This window comes from Microcebus murinus, chromosome 3 (assembly GCF_040939455.1).
Source record: "Microcebus murinus isolate Inina chromosome 3, M.murinus_Inina_mat1.0, whole genome shotgun sequence".
In the NCBI taxonomy this organism is placed as follows: Eukaryota; Metazoa; Chordata; class Mammalia; order Primates; family Cheirogaleidae; genus Microcebus; species Microcebus murinus.
Genome location: NC_134106.1, coordinates 75258085 through 75284002, shown reverse-complemented (window position 1 = coordinate 75284002; position 25918 = coordinate 75258085). Strand labels below are relative to the sequence as shown.

The 25918-nt window shown below is 42.8% G+C and overlaps 1 protein-coding gene across 1 annotated transcript in view; it reads left to right on the top strand.

Annotated features, from left to right (window-relative positions):
• ACOXL (acyl-CoA oxidase like) overlaps window positions 1-25918 on the top strand; it is a 315044-nt gene that overhangs the window by 153597 nt on the left and 135529 nt on the right. Inside the window, exons 11-12 of the mRNA XM_012742778.3 lie at window positions 1392-1508; window positions 15349-15502. Coding sequence (XP_012598232.2) covers window positions 1392-1508; window positions 15349-15502 — 271 coding nt within the window. The remainder of the gene's footprint in view (window positions 1-1391; window positions 1509-15348; window positions 15503-25918) is intronic.

Genomic DNA, 25918 nt, shown 5'->3' with positions numbered 1-25918 from the left:
TCCATGATTTTTTTTTTTTGTCAATTTCACCATGATTAAGCAAAAGCTGAGAGTTTTCCCTATAGGCTGTCAAGCCTCTCATTTGGAGCCAGGGCCTGCTGTGGTTGGGTGTACACTAGGATGGAGGGGAGAGTGTGGTTGAAGGGCAGGGTGAGGTAGCGTTCCCAACCATCTGTGGGTTGGTTAGACTGTGTGTGGGGCAAGTCTGTGCTCTTAGAAAACAAGCCTGTGCTCACAGTGCTTGCAAGCAGCTGTCCCTGCGTGTGCTTGTTGTGTATATCCTCACCCCCACAAGACAGGGCCAGGTTGTGAATCCTGAATGTCTTATGCAATAAAAAGATTGTGATGCTTTTTATTCATTACAGATAAAAGCAATATTGAGGTATAAACTTATGTTTTAGAAAGTCTTTATCAAATACATAATTTTTAAAACAGTTGTTCATCCTTTCCTCTCTCTTTGAGAGGTTGATGGGTATCCTCACCCCACTAGTGTCCGAAGCACAGTTTGCCCTACCCTTTTGATAATACAGCACCATGTGTGCATGTATGTGCATGCATGTGTGCATGTGTGTGTGCACGTGTGTGTGACATGTTCTTTCAGAAATCAACATTAAACTCGGAGCTGTGCAAAATTAGGATAGCGCCGAAAGCAGGATTGTAGAGCATCGCGCTATATGGGGCAGAGGGTGACCTCTACAAAAGGCCTGGACTCTGCAGTCTGCAGCTCCGGCATTCTGCAGGATTTGTCCGTGGGCATTGCCTGTGGGGACAATCCCATGCCACTTTATAAATTGCTCCGAGGAAAGCCTTGGTTCACCTGACATAGCTGCCTCAAAGTGCAGTGCAGCTGCTGTCTACCTGGCGCAGGGATTAAGGCAGGAGGTGCAGAGCGCCTTTTCCCTGAAGACTTGCAGGGGGGGTTGGGTGGCTGAAAGTAATGACCCGCCTGTGAATCTGACAGCAGCTCCCGGGTTACCGTCGCCCTCCTTGTTGAGAATGTCCTTTTGAAATATGTTCTAGGGTATCGCTCCCATCCTATTAATTATGTCACTAACTTAGTAAAGCCGAATAATTAATGATCATAGGGCACTTGGAACTATAAAATGTCATGTAAATGTTAAGGAGTAAAAATTACTCTGTGTGTTAGATAGATAAGTTGCTTTAAAAATATTCCATGGTGAGAAGGGTAATTTCTAGAAGAGCTAAACAGCTTTCTGTTGGGCTAACTTCAGACACTGTGGCTATCCTATTGTCTTAACCACAATGTAGGAGACTCAGGTTTCTGTGTTCCAAGGTATTCGAAAGGCAGATGGCTGGCTGGCTCTTTTAGCTCTGGACATGAAGTTGCCGACTGGATTTTGGTAAACACTGTGTCTGTTGATTCTCTCTAGCCGGAGGCAGTTTGGGCCCAAAGCCAAAGAAGAGGTGAAGATCATTGAGCACCAAACGCAGACTCTTCGGCTGATGCCTCACCTGGCCACGGCCTTGGCTCTGACCTTCGCCAGCAGGTGAGATGGCTCTCGGGGCTTGCTCTCTCTCAAGGTGAGTGGGATGCCCTGGCATTAATAAGGATTCAGAGGGGAGGCGGGCACAGGACTTCACCTTCTAACTGTAATTAGGAAAGAGTCTGTGATTAAATCCAAAGCCCAGGTTAACAACGAGGTCCGAATCTTGACCGTCTGTATAGCCAGATAAATGGAAACCAAAGAATTTGAGAAGACCCAACCAGCATTTCTCCAGAGTTTCTAAAAGTAATAGATCCAACAATTAAAATTTCTTTACCTTCCGATAAAGGTTCTAATTTACAGTAAAGTTTTCAGAGGTAGGTAAAGGGGTGTGTGTGTGTCTATGGGGGGGCAGGGAGGAGTCAGGGATTGAATAGAATAGCAGCAAGTGCACCTGGAAATTCGCATTTTTGGCCTGGCTGGGCAGGGTTGGTGGGTACACCGCTGTTATTACTGCACTTGAGGCCAGGCTGATGGCATGTCAGTATTCCACAATGCACAAACTCTGAATCTTGCAGGCAGAGCTTCAGGTAAGAACACCAAGATCAATCCATGCCACCTAGAAGAAAAGTTAAAGCACTTACATCCAGTAGCTGTTACTTAAAATGTTTCTGAATGTTTGTTGAGGTTTCATTTGCATACAGTAAAATGCACAGATTTTAGTGTATAGTGCAATGAGTTTTGACACACATATACTCTTGTGTAACTAACACTGAAACCAAACATCAAACATTTCCATAACCCCAGAAAGTTCCCATAGGTCCCTTTATGGTCGGCCCTTACCTCACTGCCATAGCAAAGACAATCAGTTTTCTGATTTTTATTCCCATTGCTTAGTTTTGCCTGTTCTTGAACTTGATATAGATGGCATTATTAATACATGGTATGTGTTCTTTTGTATCCATTTTATTTCATTTAACATAATGTCTTGATATTCCTCAATGTTGTTAATAGTTTAGTTTTTATTTCTGCATAGTAACATGAAATGAATAAGCCACAGTCAGTTTATCTATTCTTCCACTGGGGGGACATTTGAATTGTTTTCAGTCTTCTAACTACTATGAAAAAGCCTAAGTGAATATCCTTGTACAAGTCTTTCGTTTTTCTGAGAGTAGATAAGTAGAGAGGACTTACTAGGTAATTTGGTAATTGAATGTCTAACTTTATAAGAAATTGTCAATTTTTCAGACAGGTACTATCATTTTACACTCCCTCAAGCAATGTATGAGAGTTTCAGTTGCTCCACACCTCGACCAACATTTATTTCAGTTCTTTCTTAATTATATTTGGACTAGTAGTTGTGAAATAGTATCACATTGCAGTTTAAATTCATACCTACCTGGTGACTAATGATGTTGAACTATTTTTCACATGCACATTGTCCATTGTATGTCTTCTTTGTGAAGGATGTGTTTAAATCCCTCACATATTTTTCTAAATTGGGCTGTCTTTTTATGATTGTTTCGTAAGAGATGTTTATACATTCTAGAAACAAATTCTTTGTCAGATATACTTATTGAAAATATTGTTGTCCAGTTTAGGTTTTGCCTTTTTATTTTCTTAATAGTGTTTTTTGATGAGTAGAAAACTTTAATACTGATTAAGCCTAATTTATCCTTTTTTGTTCCTTTATGGTTATTGCTTTCTGTGTCTTTTCTAAGACATTTTTATAATTATAGCTTTATAATAAGTCTTGAAATCAGATAGTAGTTCTGGCTTTACAGAAATAAAAAGGAATATAAGAGAATACTATTGGCAATGGTATGCCAAAAATTGGGTAATATATGTAAAATGGATAAAGTCCTAGAAAGAAACAAATTACCAAAAATTAATAAAGAATAAGTAGAAAATTTGAATAAACCTATAACAAGTAAAGAGATTGGATTAATAATTTTAAAACTCCCCACAAAGAAAAGCCCAGGTCCAGATAGCTTTATTGGTGAATTCTACTACACATTTTAAATAAGAATTAATATCAGTCCTCCACAAACTTTTTCAAAACATAGAAGAGGAGAAAACACTTCCCAAATTTTTGTTTGAGGCCAGCATTACTCAATACGGAAATGAGGCAAGACATTAGAAGAAAACTGTAGACCAATATCACTTATGAATATCGATGTAAAAATCCTCAACAAAATGCTAGTAAACTGAATGCTAGTAAACATATAAAAAGGATTATACTCATATCCAAGTGACATTAATCCCAAGAATATAAGGTTGGTTTGCCATACAAAAAAAATCAAACAATGTAACACACCATATTAATAAAATAAATTTTAAAAACACATAATCATCTCAATAGATGCAAGAAAAGCGTTTGACATAATCCAATACCTTTTCATGATAAAAACACTGGTATTTTGAAGGTTTTTGTTGTAGTTTTTGGTGCATACATATAATTGTTATTTCTTCTTGGAGAACTGTTTATCATTGTGTACTTTCTTTCTTTATCCTTCAAAATATTTCTTGTCCTGAAGTCTATTTTTTCATATTAATACAGTTACTACAGGTTTGTTTTGTTTAGTAGTTTTCATGGTATATGTTTCATCACATTTTTATTTTAACCTACCTATAGCATGAAAGTGGGTTTCTTGTAAACAACATATAATTGGGTCTTGCCTTTTTATCCAATTTTAGCAATCTCTGACTTTTAGCTGTTGTGTTCAGATCAATTGCATTGGAAGTGATAATTGATATGTTTGGATTAAAATTTTCATATTGATTCCTGATTTTTATTTTTTCTATCTGTTTGTTTCTTTTTTCCATTTTCCTAACTGTTCTTGGGTAGATTGAAGTTTATAATTCCATTTTATCTCTTTTATTGACTTATTATTTTATTCTTAAAAATATTGTAATTGTAGAACCAGGATTTACAATATACACCTTTAATGAATCAGAGACTACCTCGAAATAATATTATATTTTTCTTCCCATGTGGAGTAAGGACCTTAGACAGTGTTTTCCCAGTTCTTCCCCCCAACCTTTGTGCTATTGTTGTCATATAATTTGCTTTTAAATATGCTGCAAAACACTATACATTGTTATTCTTTTTCTTTTACATAGTTATGTTTTAGAGCAATTAAACATAAGAAAAACTGAATTTTATTTTACCTCAGTTCATTCCATTTCCAACACTGTTAATTTCTTCGTGTAGATCCAGGTTTCTAACTGATATCATATTTGTACATATTTAACATTTTTTGTGGAATAGATCTGCTAGCAATGAATCCCTCCCAGTTGTTTTTTTTTTTTGAGAAAGTCTTTATTTCTCCTTTTTTTTCTTTAAAAGACATTGCCAATAAATATAGAATTCTGTGTTGATAGTTTATTTTTCTTTGAGCACTTTAAAGATGTCATTCTACTGACTTTTTGATTCCTTGGTTCTCGTAAGAAAACAACCATCATTTTTTTAGCTATTTCCCTCCTCCATGCCCTTATGGTCTCTGGCCTAGCTCAGTGTGCTCACATAGCTTTGTGGCTTCTACCCTTCCTTCCACTTCTTTCTTTCCCTCTGTTCCAGCTACCCTCACATCAGGGAGTTAACCTGTGGAAAATCTGGTCATAAGAATCCCCAGGAAGGCAGTGGGGAGAAGAAGTTATCTCCATTTTAAAACAAGTCCAGGGAGAAATTGGCATTTTCTGTGACATATTCTGGGTTTCTTGTTTCTTTCTGGTTTCTTGTCCCTGCTGCTTCTCCTCCAGCTTGTGAGAAAACAGCTTCATAAAGTTAGTTGTATAATCAGAAAATTTTATGCTAACTACCTCTCCTTACACACCTTTTATTTGCCTTTTTTTTTTTTTTCTCTGTCTACTAAAGTGATCAAGCCTTGGTTATAGGTCCCATCTCCCAATTTCCCATGGACATAAGCTGCTAGTCACCTGGCTTCAAAGTCCAGGGTCTGGGTAACTGGAGGTTTGACTGGGTAGGTGTTTATTCAATGCATTCAGTCCTGCCCCAGCAAAAGGGGAGTCCAGAGCTTTAGGTATAGGGTCTGGAGTTAGATTAGCAGGAGAAACAGGCCACCAGCCAAGGTCAGCTGCCCCTGCTTCTCCTCCCATTTCATGTGACAAAAACATGAGTAGTCAGACTTCACTTTGCAGTGAAAAGGCAGGTAACAGACATGAGCGAGCATAGCTCTTTCAGTGCGCATGTGTTTATATTCAGCAACTGCGCGACACCTTGCCAGTAGGGTTGCCAGGTGAAATGCAGACACCCAGTTATATTTGAATTGCAGGTAATCGACACATAATGCTTCAGTCTATGTATAGCATACTTAAACTAAAAATCATGCATTGGTTCCCTGCAATTCAAATGTAGTGGGGTGTCTTCTGTTTATATTAAACCTGGCAGCCCTACTGGCTAGGCCCTGGCCGTTTATGGGGCTTGAGTCAGACGTGGACCTTGCCACGTGGCTCTTACTATGCCTGTCTGGCGTCTGACAGTAACAAGTCGGCCGGCAGGCATGGCTCAAGGGGAGGTTTTACCCCATTCCTTCCCCAGCCGCCTCCATGGGCGAGAAACAGGGGGACCTGCTGGGCTTCATGGAGCCCACCCCTGGCCTACCTCATACTACTCATATTCTCTTGCTCTCAGCCAAGAAGAGGACAGAGCCTGATGTCTTTGGGAGCCTGCTTGCCCTCGGAAACGATGGGGCCACTGACTGCTCAGTGCTGGGCAGTGCAGCTTGGTGAGGAGAGGGCTGTCTCTTGGGGGCTTCAGGGAGAGCAGCACTAGGGGCAGCCGCGAGGAGCCAGCCAGGGTGTTCCCCATCCATCCTCTCCAGAGGTGGCGTGGCCCTCCCCTCCTGCCTTCATCACACCCCTTGGGCCTCGGATGCCTCTTCAGGCCCTGAGGGTCCTGCAGCCACACGGTCGCAGCCCTGCCTGAGTGGCATCCTGCCAGGTGGGATTCCTGCTTTCTGTCTGTGGCCATAGGTGCCTATGCTTGGGGTGAGCTGCTTAGCCTCATTCCACGGGGCCTGTGGCATCTGAGGATGCTTCCCATGGCTGGGTGCCAGCTGCAGTGTCTCAGCAGTGGGCACCTGGCGCCTGGGTCTCACAGGATGTACATGCTGGTGCCCTCTGCGTTCTGACTCACTGACTGTGACCACAGAGTCCCTTTGTGTGGTGACCCTGTGGCAGGTCACCATTTTCCTGAGCTTGTCTTTCTGGGACACCCCTTAAAGATGGGTGGAACTTGGTTCCCGTCCCTGGGCCTCTTCTCAGTCTCCAAGACCTGGTATCTCCTCATCTCAGGTCAGCCCTGCCTGCTCCACACCCCTGCTCGAGCATCCCACGGCACTGCAAACTCAGTGGGCCTCACCCGGCCCTTGCTTGTGCCCCCCAGGCCTGTGCATCGCTGTGCCCTCTGAATCCACCCAGGGACCAATGCTGAGTGCCTCACAGGAGGGGCAGGAGTGAACTCACTGAAGGGTGGACAGTTGCCTAACTGCCCTGGGTTCAAATCCCAGCCCCTCCACTTACCAGGCACATGGGCAATTACTTAAATTTCCTGGACGTGAATACCCTCAGAGTGTAAGTGTCAGTATCTACTTCAGAGGGTCATGGTGGGAGTAAATGAATTCACGTGTGGAATGTGCTTAGATGGGGCACATCCTACACGCTCTTTCATCCCCCCATCCCACCAATTACCACATCCTGCTGATTTTACCTGCTAAACTGAAATCACTCAAAGCTTCCTCCCTGTCATCTCTCCTGGACCCTCACCATCCCCACACCCAGTCCAGCCAGCCTGGCTCTCTTCAAATCTGTTCTCCAGGAGTCACCAGCCCTCTACTTGAAATGAAATCGGAAGTCCCACTTTCCCACTGGGACCCTCCTGTGGCCCCTCCAGTGTCTTCTGTACTGGATAAAACTCAAGCTCCCTCCTATGGCCATGGAGCACCTTCCCCCTGCCTGGCCCTGCCGTCTCCCCTCACCTGTCGGCTCTTCTGCCCTCTCCCATGGGCCTCCACACCCATCCTACGCTCACACTCCCTCTGCCGTGGCCTTTCTTACGAGCCCTCTTCACCCCCCACCCAGTGAGTGACCCCTCACACTCTTGCCTTCCTTCCCCTGGTAAGTTCTGCTTGTCATCTTCAAGACACCTTCCTGGGGCCTCTCCTGGAACAAGGAGCCCCCTCATAAGCTTCTTGGAGCAGCGTCCTGGGCCCCTCCTGTCATTGCACCATGAATCTTGGTTTGCCATTACAGATTGTGTGAGCACAGAAGTTGTGGATCCCTCATTTGGCCTCTTCACATCTAGTAGTGCCTGGCTGTCACATGGGTTACTTCAGCTAATGGGATGAAATTGCCTAGTGTGACTACATCACACCTGGCCGTGGGTTAGGTTGGAGCTTTGCTTTTAAATCATTTGGTTGTCTCTGAAGCAAAGTTTCTTTTTGTGAAGGAGTCCAAGAGGTAGTTGGCCAGGGAAGTTGGCAGCTGATATCTCCCTTTGGAACCATCTAGTAGGATTTGCTACAAAGATTAATTTCCTAGCTTAGCAAATGACTAACAAGTAAAAAAAAAGAAAAAAAAAAAGAAACACCAATGATATTTGCAGCATACCAGCCAAAAGGAGTGTTTTGGGTCTGCCTCTCCTCTTGCTTATTCCAGGCCAAATGGGCAGCACAAGCAGTCCAGGCTGGGTTCCAGGCAGGAGGGAGCACAACACTGTCTGTGCTGCTGTCCTTCCGGATTCAGTCATTCCCTCGGGCACTCTCTTGTTACACAACGCCTAGAATGATAAAATTAAGATAATAGCTAACATGTAGTCAAGTGCTTGCCATGTACCAGGCACTGTCTTGTGATTTTATATACACTCACTCATTTAATGTCTCAAGACAAATCAATAGGACAGAGATTTTTCTCTCTCTGTTTTTTGATTGATGCTTCTATAGCACCTAGAACTGTGCCTTGTACAAAGTAAGACTTCATTAATATTTGTTGAATAAATGAATGGGTGGAATAGCACTTCACAGTTTGCAGAAACTCAACTAGTCTTTTCTTTGTCAAGAAAGGGAGTTCAGGATAGTTAAGGATCCTAGACATCCCTCATCAAATGGACACTACTATTGGTACACTGTACTGTTTTAAATATAATTCTAATATCTTATTGCCAAAAAGTCTTGTTTGGTCTTTTTATGTAAAACAAATTTTTGTAAATCAAGTCCTGCTTTCTCATTGACATTATGGTTTTAGAGATATTCTGAGTTTCTCATGAATCTTACCATGGGTGGTGAGTTCTAATACTTGTTCTTCTTTTATCTATTCTTTGTGTGAATGTAACCCATAAACAAACACCTTGCATTTCTCAAGAAATAACGTATTAAATAACGTATTAAAAGTGAGGGATAATTTTGCTACAAGAATTGTTATTTCTTAATTTGTCTTTTCAGCCACTGTGGGTTTCTTATATCAGATTTTCTTAAGGTATGCTCATCCAATACTCTGAAATGCACTAAGCTTGGGGAATTACTCAGACTTCCTTTTCAAGCAGACATAAGGGTATGACAAAGAGTCAGAGCCACCAGGTGCATGTCTCCATCTGGCAGACGGAGGTGTTGGCTCAGTAGGCTGCCTTGTCTGGCAGTGTTGACTAAAATCACATGCAAGCATTACCAAGAACTTTCATCAGATCTCTGTTGGGTGGTGTCAGGATTCTTGTCTTAAAGTCTATTTGTTTCTTATTTCCTAATCATTTTCACCTGGGAGAATGGGGAGGGGGTGTGTGTGTGTGTGTGTGTGTGTGTGGTTGGAGAGGTCAGTGGAGTATCATATATGCATTTTTTAAAATGACCATTTCTGGGATTCTCTGAGAACCATTGTATTATAGTGATAGCCCAGGGCATGGGTGACTGACTATACTATAGTATAGATTAAAATGCCATAAACTTGCTCGGGGCACTGATAGGCACATTATTTATTTAGGACTGGAGAGCCTTGGGTTTGAATCCTAGCTCTGCCTTAACAAATGGGAGACCTTGACTTAGGTATGTCACCTCAGTTGAGCCTCAGTTTTCTCAACTTTAAAATGGAGATATGATTTCCTATTTCATAGGGTTGTTGTAAGGATTAAGCAAGATGATAAATGCATAAGCTCTTTGCTTATAGTAGTTGCTCAATGCAGTCAAGTTTCTTCTCATCCAAGTGCCAATGAAACAAATAATGGTTTCCATGTCTTGTCAGTTTCCCCTAGCTTAATGATTTTAGTTATGAGGTTGGATAGCAGCCTTTGCTTTTTGCTGTAGGACAAGGTCCAAGGCAACATCTTTTGCATGTGTTGGTTTTGCATGTGTAGGTTTTACTGAAGAAACAAAGATACTTGGACATAAGAAAATGTACTATGGATGAAAGAAAGCAAACAGCTTGAGCCAAAATTGACTTTTGTTATTAAGGAAATGAAAAGTTTAGTCATGGGATGGGAGGAAGTATTTGCAATACATGTATCTGACAAAGTTGATATCCAGAATATATTAAGGAAACAATCAGTTAAAAATAAGATGGGCAAAAGATTTGAAGAGACATTTAACAAAAGAAGATATATGAATGGTCAGCCAATAGACACATGAAAGATGCTCACAATCCATTGGTCATCAGGGAGATGCAGATTCAAACCACAAGGAGATACTAGTGCATGCCCACTGGAATGACCAACATTAAAAAGACTGTGAAGGCCGATTGTTGGCAGGGACGAAGAACAACAAGAATTCTCATACACTGCTGGTGGGAATGTAAAGTTCAATAACCACTTTCAAAAATTTTCTGGTGTTTCTTAAAAAGTTAAAAATATATCTACCATTTGAACCAGCCATTTCACCTCTATGTATTTACTCAAGACAAATGAAGGCATGTGTCTCCTCTAAAATTTACATTAATACATGAATTTTCATAACAGTTTTATTTGTAAAAGTCCCAAACTGGAAACAACGAAAATGTTCATCAACAAATAAATGCATAAATGAATGTGATGTGTGCATTGCATAGAATGGAGTAGTAGTCAGCAGTAATAAGGAACAGCCACTAATACATGCTGTGATATGAATGAATCTCAAAACAATGTGCCGATTGAAAGAAGCAAGACACAACACATACCGTGTAATCCTATTTAATCCTATTTACATAAACATACAACTAATTCATTGTGCCAGAGAGCAGGCCAGTGGTTGCCTTGAGATGGGGATGGACAAAGGGTTGGACTGCAAAGAGGCATGAGGCATTTTTGGGGGGTCTTGGAGATGTTCTATAGCTTGACTGTGGTGTCATTCTCATGGGTGTGTATGGTTGTCAGAACTCTTCAGATTGTGTGATTTGAATGAATGTAGTCTGTTGTAAAGAAATCATTCCTCAATAATGTTGATTAGGAAAAAAGAGTGTTTAAAGTAAAAATAGCAATGAAGTTTGTAACATATGTAGAAAATATGTGTTTATATTTATATCTATGCATATTATATATATTTTCATATATAAAATCTCAACAGTATCACAATGGTTGGGATAGTGGAATGGAGCTATATTGTATTGTTGTAAGGTTCTTATATTATGTGTGAAGTGGTATAACACTATTTGAGGGAAGAATGTGATAAGTCAAAGATGCCTACTTTAAACCCTAGAACGATCCTTGAAAAATAATAGTGGCATAGTTAAGCTAACAGTGGAATACTAAAAGTTATTCAGTTAATCAAAGGATGACAGGAGCATGGGGATGGGAGTACAAAGAACATATGGGATAAATTAGGAAAAAAAATTGCAGAATAATATTATAGTTTTAAATTCAATCATGTTTGCTGATAATTACATTAGGTATAAATGTTTTAAACAGTCCTATTAAATTTGGAGGTTGTCAGACAGAATTACAAGACATCAAGATTCAACTAGATGCTTTCTACAAGAAATCTATTTAAAATATAAAGACAAATAGGTTAAAAGAAAAATAATAAAAAAATTTATACCTGCAAATACTAACCATAAGAAAACTGGAGTGGACATATTAACATCAGATAAAACAGACTTCAGGAAAAGGCACATTACCAGAAATAAAGAAGAACATTTCCTGATGATAAAGCAGAATACTCCTTAAGAAGACATAACAATCTGAATGTGTATGGACTAATAATATAGCTCCAAAATACATGAAGAAAATGGACAATACTGAAAAGGGAAATCAACAAATCCAGAAGGATAGTGACAGGTATCAATTCTTTTGTTTGAGTAATTGATAATAAACAGGAAATTGGTAATGATATAAAATATATGAACAACACTACTAATGAACTTGACTTAAATGACATTTATAGAACACCCAACAATAGCAGATGACACATTCTTTTCAAGTGCACGTAGAATATTTATCAAGACAGACTATGTATTAACCCTTTGCACTCGGATGTCAAGTGTGACTCGACACAGTTAGCAAAAATTATAGAGATTAAAATTACTCTTTGAATGTATCAGTAATTTGAAATATAAAAAAAAATCCAAATAAATAAGTTTGCATGAAAAGAAACTCCAGTTTTTTTATTCTACTGCCGCGCTTTGTAAAATCTGGGGTATTTAAAAAATTAAATCCCGAGTAGAATAAAGGAATTGAGAAAAAAGGAAGCGAGTGCAAAGGGTTAAAAGGATTGGAATCATACAAAGTATGTTTTCTGATTAGAATGGAATTAAATTTAAAAATTAACAGAAAAATATCTGGAGTAATCCCCCAATATTAGGAAACTAAAAAGTGCACATAATTCATAGATTCAAAAAGAAATCACAAGAGAAATTAGAAAATATTTTCAAGTAAATTAAAATGAAACAGAGCATATCAAAATTTGCTAAAGCAATGCTCAGAAGAAAATGTATACCTTTAAATGCATACATTAGAAAACAAGAAAGGCCAAAAGCCCATAGTGTAAATTTCTATTTTAAGAAGCTAGAAAAAGAGGAAGAAATTAAGCCCAAAGTAGAAGAAAAGAAATCAATTAGAAATGGCTAAACAAGACAGAAAAAAGAAGCCAAGAATCATTTTTTTTCTTTCACTAGGTAATTAAATTTAATAGACCTTTAGATAAACTGATCAAGAAAAAGAGCTACAAATTACCAATATTTGTAAGAGAGAACATCTGTACAGATCTTATAGACAATGAAAGAATAAAATTAAATATTGTTATTGACATTATATTTCTATATGTTTTTAGTTGGCTTACAGTTTATAGGTGGGTTTAAAGATTCTTTGGATTGTAATTGGCTAAAGACATGAAGCTTTGTCTAAAGGCTTGGAATGTTTTAACATAAACTGTCTACCAGAGATAAGCCACCATTTGTTGCATAAATTGAGGACCTGCAGGATTGTCTTGCATACCCTTAGGCCTGTTAATGGGTTACAAAGAAAGGAGGGGGACGAGATAAGGCATGTCTGACCTCTCTCCTCCTGGCAGGCAATTTTGCTTTAGGATATGCCTTTGGCCACCAGGGTGTCCATTCAGTCAGCCGGTGGGGGGGTGAGCATTTCAGTTCACAAGGGCAGCAGGTGTGTCACCTGTAGGGAGCAGGAACTAGAGAGGGCGGAGGTAGTACGGGCTCCTTTAAACAACCACCTCTTGGCATGGGGGAGGGGAGGGAATTAAAAAAAAAAAAGAAAAGAAAAGAAACAACCACGTCTCAGTCTCACGTGAACTAATAAAATGAGAACTTACTCATTATTATCTGGAGGGCACCAGGCGATTCATGATCTGTGGCACTGGCTCAAACACATACCAGGCCCCCCTCCAACACTGGGGATCAAATTTCAACGTGAGATTTGGAGGGGCCAAACATCCAAACTATATCCGATGGCTAGATGGATAGATACGTGATAAAGCAACTTTAGTAAAATGTTGTCAACTTTAGAATCTAGTTAATGGGTATACGAGGGTTCTCTGTACAAATATTTCAAATTTTCTGTATGTTCGAAATTTTTCATAATGAAATGCAAAAAAAAAACTACACTAAATATGATAATAGAGAACTATTAAATTGAGAAGAAAAATAAAATAAAATAAAAATAAAAATAAAAAAATAAATAAAAATGTAATGCCAATACATTAGACAACATATATGAAACAGACAAATTTCTTGAAAGATACATATTACCAAAAATGACTCAAAAAGAAATAGCAATATGAATATCCCTATCTTGCATTACTAGTGAAATCCATTAAATATTTAAGAAAAGAAAACATACCAATTTTACACAAACCCTTTTGGAAAATAAAGGAGAAGAGAAAACTTTTCAAACCATTTTATGAGTATTATCCTGACACCAACAAGCAGACAAAAACATTATGAGACCAACGTTCCTTATGAACAAACGGTTAGCAAATCACATCGTATCAGTAGGTGGCACTCAGGCAGTGGAGAACAACCCATGAGTCACCACCTCTAACCACCACCACTGTTATCTCCAGCCTCCCATGAGATCAAACTTCATGGTACTTCTCCGAATTCCTCCAGGGAGTTTGAGGCACTTCCAAGGAGCTCAGTGTGTTGACCACCCTTGACTTTGATGCTTGGTTCTAGGGCTTCTTTTGTGTTCTGGAGTTTGAACATAGAGAAAAAAAGAGTTCAGTAAAGCTTTTTTATTCCCAGTAGTTGATCCAGACAATAACTTATTGTAAAAAATACTTTAAAAATAAGATGAATAGGAAGGTGTTCAAAAGAAGGGAGACAGAGGGTGAGCTGACCCTTTAACTATGGTGTTTTGAAATATGGTGAAAATGAAACTCATTATTGAGGGGGAGGAGTACATCTGGAGGGAGACCAAACAATACCACTACACACTGCACAGGGATCATACCCACAAGTGGCTGAAAAATGAAGGAGAACGGTGACATCATCTTGAAGGAAGAAGTTGGCCACAATCTGTATTAGTTTCGTATTGCTGCTGTAACAAATTGCTACCAACTTGGTGGCTTAAAATAGCACAGATTTATTTCCTTACCATTCTGGAAGTCAGGAATCCAAAACAGGCTTCACTGGTTTAAAATCAAGGTGTCAGCAAGGCTGTCTTCCTCCTGGAGACTCTAGGGAGGACCCACTTCCCCACCTTTTCTAGCTGCTGTAGGTGGCCTCCCCATTTGTCTTGTGGCTCCTTCTGTCTGCAAATGGCCAGCTGACCCTTTCTCCTGCTGTACCCTCTGACTGCTCCCATTGTCACATGTCCTCTTCTTGCCACTGCTTGCTCTAAGAACCCTTATGATTACACTGGATCGCCTGTTTAATCCAGGATCATTTCCCCATCTCAAGGTCTCTAATTTAATCACATCTGCAAAGTCCCTTTTGCCAGGTGAGGGAACCTATTCACAGGTTCTAGGGATTAGGACATCTTTAGGGGTCGTTATTCTGCCTACCACATAATCCATTGCAGAATTTCCAATGGAAGTGGGATTAAACAATTACAAATATAAAAGACATGAAATTTTTTTGTGTGGATAAAATAAAATAATTCAGAATATGATCCTATCTGTGTAGACCAAAAGAGGGAGAGACTTAAACATAGTGTCCCTTGTGCTGGGTCAAGGAGTGCCTGGACAGATGGAGTGATGGGGCCTACAGATGGACTGGCAGAAAAGTAAACAGGGACAGAAAGCAAAGGACAGGTTTTCCAAGGGGAGGACGGTGCAGTGGAGACTCGTGGTTGTGGATATGGTCTTGGTGCTGGGTGATGGTTTTGAAGGGCCCATGAAGCCTTTGGCAGTGCCCTTGGAGGAGCAGGTTCCGGCCTTGCAGTCCACCTCCGACCCCCACGTGCCTCAGCGTGCTTCTCCACACGTGTGCACTGACTTTTGCGTCCCTCACACGTCTCTGCTTCGTCTCGCAGGTACGCTGGGGCCCTGCTGGACGAGGATGTCTTCCAGGGGAAGGAGCTGGTCAACAGCCGCTCGCTGCAGGCCCTGGTGGCTGGGTTGAAGGCCTACAGCACCTGGGAGAACATCAGCTGCCTGCAGGACTGCCGCGAGTGCACCGGAGGCATGGTGAGCCCCGAGGCCGGCAGGTCCAGTGGGTCCCCAAGATGCAGCAGGCCCTGGGGGAGCAGCCTGCGGCGGGCGGAGCACAGGCTTTGGGGTCCGATGGAACTCGGACCGCCCTGTAGCTCTGGGTCCCTTACTTGTTTGCCTTGTAGTCATTGCTTGTCCTCCTCATATGGTGCTGCAAGGACTGGTATAGACTATGTTTATAAATGTTTGGCTCGCAGTAAATGTCACTAAGCTTGGTGGTGTGGTGGCTGACTGCGTGGGAAAGGGCCACTGTGGGTTCTAATGATCGCAGCTCTGCTCCATTGTTTTCATCCCCTGGGGAGAACACAGGGAATGACCCCCAGGGGTGGGGGTGGGGCAGAAGGCAGAGCATTTAGAGGCTGCCCACCGAGTCCCAAGCCCCGGGCCGCAGACTGGGTAGTGCAGTGAGGAGCACAAGGTGTGAGAGATCCCAGTATGACTTGAGGGGAATTAAGGGGGACTCTGAGAACAGCTGGGATCTGTGCTCGGAGTCCACACAGCTCTGAGAGCAGAGGTGCCTGCAGTATTAAGCGGGTCTCTGCACCTTTGTGGGGGCCATGAGAAGGGGGACCCAAGTGGGGTGTCTGAGGGCAGGACACCCGGGGCAATGGGTGGTGGACTCGTGACACGCTGGCGTGGCAGGACTGCAGGTGTTGTCTGCGCCGTTTCGTCCAGACCACACCTCGAGGAGAAGGGAAGAAGGGCGCCCCTGGTGGGCCTTTGGTCTGAATTTAGTGCTGAACGTGGTTGAGTATTTGCCCCGAAACAGCAGCGCTAAACTGAAGGGGAGGATGGGGAGTTTCGGCTCAGGGGGGAAGGGGGCCCGAGCGCGTCGAGGGCAGCTGTGGAAAGTGAAAGGGCAAGGATGGGCTTCCGGAGAGCCAACACCCTGCTGTCTGCGCCACAGCCGGGGGACCCCATGGAGGGGCGAGGAGCAGCCGGGCCTTCAAGGGAGGTGAACTGTGGTCAGGTCCTGCGGGTCTCTCCCACGGGAACAGTGTGTCTGCCTGTGTGACAGTCAGTGTGATCGTCCTGTCAAGGGGCTGCGTAGAGATGTGTCCCTGATGGTGGGCGGGGTGATGTGTGGGCTTCGTTCCTATGGGGATGTTGTGTGGGGTCCACACGGAACAGGGATTTTCATGGAGGCGTCATCACACAGGTGCGATGGGTTAGTAGCTCCACCTCTAGCCCCTCTCCCTTCTCGGAGGATGGGTGGGGATAAAAGTTCCAAGCTTCTCGTCATGGCTTGGTCTTTCTGGTGACCAGTCCCTGCCCTGAAGCTGCCCAGGAGGCCACAAGGAGTAGTCTCAGCAGGACAAAGGATACTCCCATCACCCAGGAAATGCCAAGGGGTTCAGGAGCTGTGTCAGGAACTGGGGCATTGACCAGCTGTGTAACTGTTGTATTGTGTCAGGAGCTCTGGGACAGGAGCCAGGGACAAAGACCAAATGTATGTCTCTTAGGAGCGCACAGGACCACAGCCCTGATTTCCATTTCTGTTCCTTCCTTTCTCCTTCCACCCCCACGTCCACCCAGCACCTAGCACAGGGCTATTGGTAGAGACATGGATATTTGTTGAAAGAAAAGCATGAACATTTTTGGCTTGTTTGAAGTTCAGAATCCACTCACTGCATCTTCTTCAAGCAGGAGCTCTCTAGAGTAAAGTGTGGACTTGAATCTGGGGGTGGCTGGGGGGTACCAAAGACCACCTCCTTTGTGGTCTGTAGGGCTAAGTAGATCTTGCTTCTGAAAAATGTATTTCCATGCACGTTTACTGTCGTTGAAGCCGGTAACCCTAGGTGTGACCTTGGGCAAGTTATTCCCCTCTCTAGCCTCAGCTTTCCCAAACATGAAGTGGGATAACAAGCCTTCCTTTGCAGAGGTTGTGAGGGTTAAATTATGTGAGGCGATGAGTGTAAAATGCCTTACACCTGGACTCAGGAAGCAGGTGTTGATGTCTCTATCATGTGCCTAGCCTGGGGATTTGGAGAAGGAAATGCCATGTGGTCTCTTTTGCTTGCCATTGTACAAAGTGGACAGGTGGCCACAGAGCCCGGCAGGACATGGCAGGCCCTGCACAGACACAGGGGCTTGGAGGCCTTGGTGAGAATATGGGGGTCCCCAAGCAGGGCCATTTTAGCGACTCAGAGGATGTGCAAGGGCCTTCCGGATGGGGGTTGGAGGGCCTGCAGGCAGGGACACCTGAACACAGGATGAGGGTGTGGGAGTGTGTGGCACATCGAGGGACACCACGATGAGCAAGGGATGGGTCCCAGTGGAGGCGCAGGGGAGGAGTGAAGACAGAAAGCTGGAATCAGCCCTGGGAGAAGGGACAGCCTTGTCCTGTGCAGCTGCCTATGGCAGGCACTGAAGGTGCCTTCAGGCCTGACCCATTGGTACAGCTGGTTGAGTGCACAGACTAAGCCCTCGGCACTGTGCCTGGCACCTATGGAGCACTAGGCAGTGCCAGCTATGCTCATTTATTGCCATTTTACAGGTGAGTAAACTGAGACTGGACCATGAAGGCAGTGAGGGCAGGGACCGAGTCCTCGATCATGACAGCCTAAGTCTGACTGTCGTGTGGGGTAGTTGGCAGGTGGCTGTGGACTGAGCGATGACCAACTGACGGACTGATGGATAGACTGATGGACAGACAGACTGACAGATTGAGGAACAAACTGATGGACAGGTGGGCTGATGGACAGAGGCATTGAATGAATGAATTAATGAAAAATATATATATCTGTTTGTTTTTCTTACCCTTAGAACTTGAAGTTAATCCACAAAACTTGACCCCTTTGGTTTTTTTCTTGTTTTATTATTAGTATATTTTTACCCTGAACACTTTTTTTTAAACACAGACTTTGTTACTTTTGGGGGGAGAAAAACACTGGTGTTGCCTACAGGCTGTTCATATTTGTTAGCACTAAAACCTGCACAGGCCCATCTTGACAGCCTGTTTGTTGTGGACAAATTTTGATGTCAATGTGTCTGGTTTAGGACATGGGGACTTGAGAAGAGGGGAAGATGGGAAATCATTGCACAATTTACCCAGATATGTGTGCACCTAGTCTCTAAATGTTTTTGCCTCTACTCTAAACATACAGCCGTGTGAAATCCTGTTTTTCTAAACTGTTAGCTTTAATGTCTGTTGCTGTTGCCTAAAGTGAGCATTATATGTGGAGAGCTGCCTTTTTGCTGAATAAAGCATTCATTGGATTATTTTTATCAATTACAAAAGTAGTGCATATCTACTGTAGGAATTTTTGAAAGTACAGAAAAGCACAAAGAAAGTAAATATATACAATTATACTTTTCAAGATGATTGTTAGTATTTGCACTATATTCTTTCTATGCATTGTGTGTGGGTGTATTTAAAATTTTATCACCTCCCTTTTTCACCTAAGAGGTGACATGGATATGCCTTCAACTCTCTCCTACAACTTTACTCTGAAGTAGCTTTAATGGCTTGGTACCATTTATCATGTAGGTGTCTCATAATTTATTCAACCAGTCCTTCAAGTTATGCCAATTTTTTCCATTATTATAAATGCCACTATAGAAAACATTTTAGCACTTTAGTACCTAATTTGTTTTTTGTATACCTGTGATTGTTTTTTGGGGAACAAGAATTTAAATAATATTGGTATTGTTAACAGAGGTTATACCAATGTCTACTCCCACCAGCAGTTGAACACAGAATGCTTAATAGTTTCTAGACCAGTGGCTTTCAAATCCTTTTGATCATGACCCAAACTAAAAGGTACACTTTTCATTACAACCCAGTATTTACGAACATACACATATAAAATTGAAAAAAGAAATTTCATGAAACAATACTGGCCTCACGATTGTGATATATTCTCACATTTTAATTTATGTAATTTTAAGAGAAGGTAGCTGTGGTGCATTAAATTGATTTCATGACCCCCTAGGGTAGCATATTCTACTGTTTGCAAAACACAGAACAGACTCACTGATCAAACAGAAAGCATCTTGCTATACATAGTTGAGAGCTGCAGGTCAGCGGACTGTGTCTGTTGTGATTATAGAAGCTGGAGTTTCAGGGGAATATGTTTTCTAGCCCAGGCTGTGGGGTGGCCTCTGCTGAGACCAAAATCTCTGATAATTTAGTTTTTCTCTGGAATGCTTCTAATTTGGCTTTTTGGGACTTAAGCTTTTGTATTTGAAAATGGGACAGAAATAAAAGCCTTTAAATGTCTCCTAAGCAACAGCACTTACAAAAAGTGATCAGTTCTTTCTCCCTGCTTGGCTTACCTTGGACATGGGGAGGAGGAATGAATGTGCACAGCAGCTTCTCAGTTTGGCCTGGGGCGAGGGCAGTTTGTGATCCCGACAGTGTTGCTGTTGAACTGCTCAGTGGAAACCTTTGCATTCTGAGATTCTTTAGCGTCACAAATCGATGTTTCCATAACACTTGGTTGACTTTAGTAACATTATTGCCCTGTATAGAAAATCACGAGAAAGTGTTAGCTTGGCTATTTCTACAGAAGCCTTGGCAATTTTCGCTTTCTTTGGGTGATGGTCCTAATGCTGCAAGAGTAATAATTTATTGCTTGAAGAACATTCTTAGCTGGGGGATGGACACGCTTGAAGCTCTGACTCCAGTGGGGCAAGGGCAATATATGTAAGCTAAACATTTGTACTCTTGTAATATGCTGAAATTAAAAAAAAAAAAAAGAATATTCTTAGCAGTGAAGTAGGCAAATGTAGAATACAAATAGAAAAGAAACTTTGGAATTAAATCATATTTTAGTTATTTAACTCCTTTGTTTCTGAGCTCTAATGTTTCTAATGATCTCTACCTTTGCAGCATGGTCTATCACTTTTTGGGCATAAAACCTGGGATAAAAAAGATTTTACACAAAGAAGAAAAATTTTTCCAAAATGTGATTATAAAATGAATGCAGGTTGGAATTTTCATAATTCATGTTCATATAAGCACTTCATAGCCTTGATGACTGCTGCTTATGAATCATTGTTAAGTATTGCTAGGTTCTCCTTATGTGTGGAACATATACTAGGTACCCCAAAGGCTGGGTAACATGAGGGGGCACTGGGCACTGCACGGAATTGGGATGCCCTGAGATTTCAGCCAAATGAACATTCGGGGACTTCTGACCAAGATGCCAGGGAACAGGCAGCAGATACCCTCCTGACTGAAACAACCAAAAATGCACAACGTACATGCACTAAACAGTTTATAAGACCCTGGACATCAGGCAATGAAGGACAGTAATCTTTGAAAGAGAGGAAATAAACCAAGTGAACTCTATAATTTCCCACGTTTACCGCCTTGAGAGAGTTTGCAGGCCATGCCTGAGGAGGGGGAACTGAGGCAGAGCCCAGCAAACTCCCTGAGTTGAAGACATGGAGCTGAGAGTCCAATGAGATCAAAGCATGCAGAGTTCACAGGCTAGAATAGTCGACAGGAGAGAACTAGATAGAGCGAGAACTCAGAGATCTGCAGCTCGTCCCACTTGAATGTCACCCAAGCACTGATCAGTGCATGTGTGTGAGGAAACAACTCAAGCATGAGGAAAGAATCACCCGGAAGGATTATAGGGAACAGTGTCTGGTGTTCACACAGGGCTGGGAATAGTGCCTTTTCCAGCCAGTTGGGAAAAGACTCACAGCCTGAGAACAAAATTGGAATGCTATGTAGAAAAGAACAAAGATAAGGATGACAGCAGATTTCTCATTAGAAAAAGACAAGTAAGAAGACAGTGGAACAACATCTTTAAAGTACTGAAAGGGAAAAAAAATCAATCTAAAATTCTATATCCAACAAAAGTATGTTTCAAAAACAAAGGTATAGTAAAGACATTTTTCAGACTTGCAAAAGTTGAAAGAATTCATCACCAATAGATCTTTACTATAAGAAATATTAAAGAAAAATTTTCAAGCAGAAGGAAAATGATAGCAGATAGAATATGGATTTATACAAAGGAATGAAAAGCACCAAGAAAGAGTAACTGTATGGATAAGTATGTGATTTTTTTCTTAGTATTTAAATCTCTTTAAAAGACAATCAACTCTTGGCCGGGCGCGGTGGCTCACGCCTGTAATCCTGGCACTCTGGGAGGCCGAGGCGGGAGGATTGCTCGAGGTCGGGAGTTCGAAACCAGCCTGAGCAAGAGCGAGACCCCGTCTCTACTAAAAATAGAAAGAAATTAATTGACCAACTAAAAGTATATATACAAAAAATTAGCTGGGCATGGTGGTGCATGCCTGTAGTCCCAGCTACTTGGGAGGCTGAGGCAGGAGGATCGCTTGAGCCCAGGAGTTTGAGGTTGCTGTGAGCTAGGCTGACGCCACGGCACTCACTCTAGCCAGGGCAACAAAAGTGAGACTCTGTCTCAAAAAAAAAAAAAAAAAAAAGGCAATCAACTCTTGAAACAAAAATAACAGCAATGTAGTGTGAGGTTTATAACCTATGTAACAGTGAAATGCATGACAACCACAGCATAAAGGCCAGGAGGGGAGAGAAGGAAGTATGCTATGTGAAATATATGGTATCCCTTGGAAGTAGATAGTAATAAGTTGAAGATTTATACCAAAAAGCCTAAGGCTACCTCTAAAAAAACATACTCCATGTTCTTTGAGGCTACTGCTACTGCTGCAAAAATACATAAATAAAATAATATAACAAAGACTTACAGCTAATGAAACGAACTTATAACAATATTAAGGCAAGCTAAAGAAGGCAAGAAAAGAGGAAATTTGAAATAATGTAAAGATTGTTCAAATAGAAAATAAATAGCAAGATGATAGGTTTAAACCTGCCCATATTAATAAACACTTTAAATGTAAATATCCTAATTAAAAGGCAGAGTTTGTCAGAAAGGATAAAAAAGCAAGACCCAACTGTATGCTTAGAAGAAACACACTTCAAAGACATAAAGACATAAATTGGTTAAAAGTAAAAGGATGGAAAAACAGACACCATGCTAACATTAGACAAAAGAAAGCTAAAGTGATTATTCAGACAAAGTAAATTCCAGAACAAAGAATATTTCCCAGGACAAATAATGTCATTTCATAATGACAGAGGGACCAATTCATCAAGAGGATATAACGATCCTAAATGGTTATAGACCAAATAACAAACCTATGAGGTGGCTACTTTATCACCAATTTACAGATGGGGAAACTGAGGCTTTGGGCAGTTGGACAGACCTGAGCTTCCACGCATTGCTAAGGGATCCAAAGCCTGACTTGTCTGGCCTCAGAGCACGTGCTGCTGTGGTGAAGCTAGGTCCGGAGGAGGAGAGTGGGAAATCGCATGGAGTGCCCAGGGACACTTCCCCAAGGAGGCGTGGCTTGGCTTCCCTGTGTGGAATGAGCAGAAGTCACCGGGTAAAAGAGACTCAATTGCTCCCTGCATTTGTGCACAGATCCTACTTCAGGTCCTACGATCCTCTTCATGTGAGGAAGTCCAAACCTCCCAAAGAGGAGGTGCTAAACTCCATGGGCCTTTGTGCTTCTGATACCCGGGATTTACCTTTCCTACTGATTCTTCGTGCTGATGAAAAGGCAGCTATTTCCCAGGTCAGACACAATAGGGACCAGGACCCAAGCATGGCCTGGCCTGGGGCTGCAGGGGCTCTTTGCTTTTTATTTGTTTTTTTAATAGTCATTAAGCACTTCCTATATGTGCAGGCACCTTTATAAATGCTTTACATAGAGCAACTTATCTAATTCTCAAATTAAGTGAATATGGTTATTAGCCCTACTTTACACAGAAAGGGAACTGAGGCCAGACAGACTGAATAACTTGCCCAAGGACAAGCACTAAGAAATGCCAGGGCCAGGCTTCGAACCCAGAAAGTCTGTCTCTAGAGCTCGTGTTCCAAACCACTCTGCGTTTTGCACATTGGGTTATACTGGCTTCTGCCCTCTCTGCTCCAGAAAATAGCTGAGTTCTCCTTAATGGGATGAGGACAGTTTGAGTCTAACCTGTGACTTCACAAATATGTGAACTTGGGCAGGTCCCTCCCTTCCTGAGCCTCAGTTTCCAGGTACCCATGTGTACCTGGACGTGTCCTGCTGAGCTGCTGGTGGTTAGCGTTAGACTGGACCTTCTTAGAGTGGTGGAAGTCACTGGGCAGGACCAAGCCCTTCCTCATCCTATTAGATCCTCTGATGATTTCCTGCTGTTTCCTCCTGTTGTACAGCTGAGGGAAGTGAGGTAGGATTTGGTTGGATTACTCACCCTAGACCTCGCTGGTGAGTCAGAGAGAGACTGGAACAGGAGTTGGCAAGGCCCAGCCTGGCTTTGGCTCGCAGCCGTGTGACAGTCCCAGTGGCCAGTGCTTCATGCTTACACATGTTCTGCATTTTGGCTTCTAATCTCAGTGTGTAAGTGGAGAACCCAACTGGCCTCATTTGGATGTGATGAAAACCCTTCACCTGCCCACATGGGAATGCTGCCTTCATAGTTCTCAGCTGAGAGCCGAGCCTGCTGGCTACGATGAGCCACGTGACCCAGGCCTGGGCTGCTTCTCTTTGTTTCTCACCTCCTTGCTCTAAGGATTGACAGGGCCAGAAAGTTCTCAAGACTGTTGATAGTTAGCTGTGCTTTCACATTGCCTCTTTCCCCATATTCAATCAAACCTAGATTGAATTTCCTAAACTCCCTGGGAGAGAAGAGTAGGAGAAATAGCCCTGGATCTCACGTTTCTGCCTCACAGAGAGAGGGGGCATTCTGAGAGATGGGGAGATGACTTGTCATGGAAGGGGTGCCCCTGGGTTTGGTGTGGGTAGGTCGCATGGTCAGGGCTCTGTGACCTTGAACTTTACCACTGGGAGCCTCTGTTTCCTTGTCTCTTGAGGCCTAGAATGTGATAGGCATTCAATAAATACTTGCTTCTCCTGCTACCAAAAGTGTGATACCTGTCCCCAAGGCCAAATCCATGAGAATGAAGAACGAGGACGAATGGCTTGAGGAAAAAGAAAGAGAAGTTTATTAATTTGCCAGCAAATGAGGAGGATGTTAGACTATCATCTCAAAAGACTACCATCCTTCCTTTAAGCAGAAATACAGGCTTTTAAAAGATGGGGTGGTGATGGTGGTGGCGGTGGCGGTTGGGCTCGGGTTTTTGTGACCAGTGTCACATGTCCTGGCTTCGGGCTATTGTTCAACTACAGTTGGTGGTTTCCATTGGCCTTCTGAAGACAACCTCGAGACCTCTGTCCAGGCAATTCTGTAGAGCCATCTCCTGTGGTTTAAGATGCTAGAAAACAGATAGCAAAGAACATTTTCCGGCCCCTTTGGTTACTGGCCTCCTGTAGGTGTGCAGGTTTTAATTCCCAAAAAGGGTGACGTTTTAAAGAAAGAAATCTTAAAATATTACTCCCTCCCTCCTCTTTGCTGGATGTGATAACAGATCACACTGAAGGATCCCAACTCTCCTCCTCTCTTCTCCCCTCCCCCACTGTGACCCATTAGACACATGTGGGAGCTGCCTGGCTGGGGGCTCTGCAAGGTGCAGCTTTGAACCATGGAGGTGAGTTATGTCCTCCATTAGTGCTGGCCCCAAAGCATCAGCGTCTGAAGAGGCAGGCCTGGGGCCGTGACACACCGTGTGGTTCCCACTGCCCTCCTCTGGGGTAGAGCTGGCGCTGGAGCCCAGCTGCTGGCCTTGGGCCTTCTGCAGTGTCTCTTGTCCCTTAGGTTGGAGGCTCCAGGCCAGGGATGTGCCCTCTGTCCTCCTCCTCTCTGCTCCTGGCTGCTCGATTTCTCCTCAGTGTGTTCCAGAATCCCACCAAGTAAAGCAGAACTGGCCAAAGCAGAGGAAAGAAATATCTGGACAAAATTGGAGCAGGCTGAGGTCTCAGGAAAGCTCTGCGACCAGACCCGGCTCGATGATAAGGTTATCAGTTCCTTTCACGTGAGCCAGGGAGCCGCTGTTTGCTGCTTGGAGATGTGATCCAGCTGGGCGATGACTGAGTGATTACATTCAATGATTGCATAAGAGAGCACCGAAACAATCGCAAGCATTTGGAAATTTTTTTTTAAAAAAGTGGCGGGATGCAGAGCCCCTGCTTATTCAGTGGACTTAGTCCCAGGACTGATTCCTTGGGGAGACTCAGCACTACCGCGATTATCTGGCATCAGCCAACCCTCGGAACACAGCCAAGGCCTGAAATAAACAAAACAGATCTCTGGGAATCCCGGAGAGGTGTCACAAAGCCCGTGCGTTGCAGCGCAAGCCCTTGCCCCACTCCTGAGGGGGCCTGGCCTCCTCCGCTGGAGTTGCTGACACTGACGCGTGGCTGCGGAGGAGGGGCAGAGGGACTCTGGATGTGCTGAGAGCACTCAGGAGCACGTGCTGGGGACCGAAGAAGACCTGTAACATAAACAAGACT